Source organism: Lolium rigidum, chromosome 7 (genome assembly GCF_022539505.1).
Source record: "Lolium rigidum isolate FL_2022 chromosome 7, APGP_CSIRO_Lrig_0.1, whole genome shotgun sequence".
Lineage (NCBI taxonomy): Eukaryota > Viridiplantae > Streptophyta > Magnoliopsida > Poales > Poaceae > Lolium > Lolium rigidum.
Window position 1 is genome coordinate 230,321,186 of NC_061514.1, and position 3,611 is coordinate 230,324,796.

Consider the following 3,611-nt stretch of genomic DNA (forward strand, 5'->3'; position numbering starts at 1 on the left):
AGAGACCTTGTCCCGGCAGCGGATCTTAGCTTGTCCAGTTTGATAATTCTTCCTGGGACCCATACAGCAGCACCATCACAATCAGCCTCCCTTTTCCATAACTGGGCGCGGAAGTTTGACACAATGACCAAGCCAAGCCCACCATCCTCCGCCGGCATCAGGGTGAAGACGCAATCACTGTGGGCAATCGCATCTGGAGGCAGCTTTATCACAGCTAAGCTGTGACTGACGAAATCATACTCAATGATGCAACGCCAAGTCGAACGATTTAACCAGTAAAGAGAATCATCGACCAAGGTCATCAGAGTTTTCTGGCTTTTCATAGGTTTAGAGCATCTTTAGTCGCATCCCGCAAATGATGTCCGCAGGGCCGGGCCATACATATTCAGGGCCCCGGGGCAGAGACACAAAAAGGGCCCTTATTGACAATAAAAAAAATAGAATGCATTGTATTTTAAAAGCAACGCTGTACATATATAGCATTATATTGATGGTCTTTGAACTCAAATAACTACATCATGGCAACATTATAGTTCTACAAATGATCAATCTTCCAAGTGCCATAAAAAGACCATCAATTCATCTGCAAAACAAACAACTTTGTCAAACTGATTGTTATTTGAAGCTTTTGTTCTACCATATAAGATATGAAGTTAATGAACAAGAAATTACATCAGTTTCCATCATCTTCATTCTGCTATGTTCTTCACGCGGTAAAAACTTCTCAATCTGCAATGCTCTTCACTCCATGTCTTCACCGGAACAAAACTTCCCCAAAGTTCACTACATATGGCAAAGCAAAGCAATCTTAACACTTCATGTTTATACTATGATGAACAAATCTTTTGTTTTCTTTTAACACTTCTAGAGGCAAAGTCATCAATTATCGCATCAACATTTATTTCATCCAGCTTATCTTTCTCAATGCATAAAGTTGCAAGACCGGTCAGTCTTTCCTGTGACATGGATGATCTCAAATAGTTTTTCAACAACTTCAACTTTGAGAAACTACGTTCTGCTGATGCTACGGTTGACCGATACGAGTAAATAAAATTCGATAAGATATTAATATATTTGGAAAGCAAGCTATGTCTCTAACAAACTCAAAAATCTCCATAGCACGCAATAGCACATCAGATTTGGGTAAAGTCATTTGCAGTAGTCTTAATTCAGAAAAAAGATCATCTAATTCAACATCACTCTGAGAAAAGGTTTCTACAAATTTTTCACAACATTTGCGCAAATCAATATCATTCAATGACTTTAAGTATTTTGAGTTAAGTAAGAATCCAAATATATTTTTGAACACTTTAAGTTCTTCAAATCTGTTTTCCAGAGAGACTTTTGCAACATCGACCATGACTAAGAAATAATTAACTTCAAATGCCTTCTCAGCTAATAGAACTTCTTCATCGTGATCGGGCTCATCAAATTGTCTTTTCCTAGAAACAGTACGTTTTATTGGAAATGATGGTTCTATTCCCATTTTGGATGCAAGTCCTTTCGCAATCTTCAAACTAGATGCAAATCCTACATTTCTGTAGTTGTCAAAAAAATCCATTACTCCTCCAATTTGCTGCAAAGTAGAGTCGACACACATGGTCGCGGACTGCAAGTTCTTACTCACTGAGTTTACAGCAAATAAAATGTCATGCCAGATGACCATACCGAGTAAAAACTCAAAACTACCAAGCGCATCAAATAAAATTTTTTGCATCAGTCTTCGACTTGGCATCTGTACAAATTTTACCTACCTCGGACAAAGCTAACCTTAATTGGGGCGCTTGAAATCTAATAGCTTTAACACTTTTAATTCTACTCTCCCAGCGTGTGTTAGACAATCCTTTCACAGTCAAACTTGGAATATGGTCAAGCAACACTTTCCATCTTTTAGTGGAACTTGAAAATAAAACATAAATGCATTGCACAATTCCAAAAAAGGAAATAGCTTTACTGCACGAACTAGCCATATCACACAAAGTAAGATTTAGACTATGACACGCACATGGCATATACAGAGCACTTGGATTAATTTCAAGCAATCGACTTTGTACCCCTTGCTTTTTCCCTTTCATGTTCGAACCATTATCGTAACCTTGGCCTCTAACATCATTAATATTTAAGCCATAAGACTCTATAGCATCAAGAAGTACATTAAAAAGACCCAAACCAGATGTGTCATCCACCTTTAGAAATTCCATAAAGAACTCCTCTATCTTAATTTTGTTGTTGGACATGTTAACACATCTAATAATTAAAGTCATTTGTTCTTGATGGCTAACATCTGGAGTACAATCAAGAATTATAGAGAAATATTTGGCCTCTTTAAAAATCTTCAAGATAGAACTTGTAACACTAGATGCTAAAAGAGAAATCAGCTCATTTTGAATTCTATGGCTGAGATAATGATGATAAATTTCATCATTTCGAATTCTCCTAAGATGATCTTGCATTACTGGATCAAATTCAGCAAACATCTCTACACATGTTAAAAAATTACCATTGTTGTGTTCGTAAATTTTTTCACTAGATCCACGAAAAGCTAAGTTTCGTTTAGCAAGAAATTTCACAATGGACACTAGTCTTATTAGCACTTGCCTCAAACGTTCTTTCTCCTTTGTGATTTGTTGCTGCAAATCACTATCAATTGTTTTATTTTTTGATAGCCTGACTCTAAATTCATTCCAAGTGTTCATGTTTTTAATATGCTCTGCACCATTTTCATGTTCTTTAAGCCTCTCGCTAAGATGCTTCCAATCTTTTAGTCCATTACCTGCTAACGAACTCTTGTTGCCATGGGATTTAAAAAGCTTACAGCAGAAACAATACACCTTGTTAACATATGTAGAGTAAACCAACCATTTCCTATCATGCATCTCCCCATTGTTCATTTTTCTTGAATAATAAGTTTCTGAAAAATGCCTAGACTTACTATCCGGTGGGAACACAATACTCTTCTCTTAAGGGCCCCTTTTCAATTAAAATGTGCCTACCTTTATCATCCAAATTGTCCCAATTTCGTGGATCAAGAATATCAACAGTAAAAGGTCGCTGTTCATCAACTCTTGGAATTTCCGAATTTGGTGAATCAACTCGGTTTTCAGGTTGACTAAAATTATTATCACCTAAATTCTTTGTTTGGTGCTCTTCAACATTTACTAGGGCCAATTGCAGGGAGTTCCTAGAAGAGCTACCAGTTGTAAAAAATTTGTCTATCGAACCTCTGGGATTCTAGCAGTTCATCTCTCTTTTGTTTTCTCTTCTTTTTCTCATAGCCAGATAAACATTTTTTAGAAGACATGTCACCAAGAAAACTTGCAGTAAATAATCAATACAGGGAACAAAAGCACCTGGATATGGGCGTATGGCTCGATGCCGAATTGTTGATGCAGGTTCCTTGATCCGCAGCCCGCAACACGTACTCAACCGTCCCCTCTTCTTCTCCTAATGTGCTCGCCAACGCTCGGATCCAATCGGAGAAGAACCTGCTCAAGAGCATACCTAAGAGGAGAGAAATTGGAGATATGGAGGAATCAGAGACAGGGATCCGTGCTATTTAACAGCGATGCGGCCGGATTAGGGGAGGGAAGGATACGTACCATCTCTCATCT

At 37.7% G+C, this 3,611-nt stretch overlaps 1 protein-coding gene across 1 annotated transcript in view; it reads right to left on the reverse strand.

Annotated features, from left to right (window-relative positions):
* Positions 1-2,876, reverse strand: part of LOC124672528 — a 3,485-nt gene extending 609 nt beyond the window's left edge. Inside the window, exons 1-4 of the mRNA XM_047208746.1 lie at positions 2,476-2,876; positions 2,096-2,346; positions 1,379-1,626; positions 66-203 (exon numbers count right to left, since the gene is read on the reverse strand). Coding sequence (XP_047064702.1) covers positions 66-203; positions 1,379-1,626; positions 2,096-2,346; positions 2,476-2,876 — 1,038 coding nt within the window. The remainder of the gene's footprint in view (positions 1-65; positions 204-1,378; positions 1,627-2,095; positions 2,347-2,475) is intronic.
* Between the last annotated feature and the right edge of the window lie 735 nt (positions 2,877-3,611).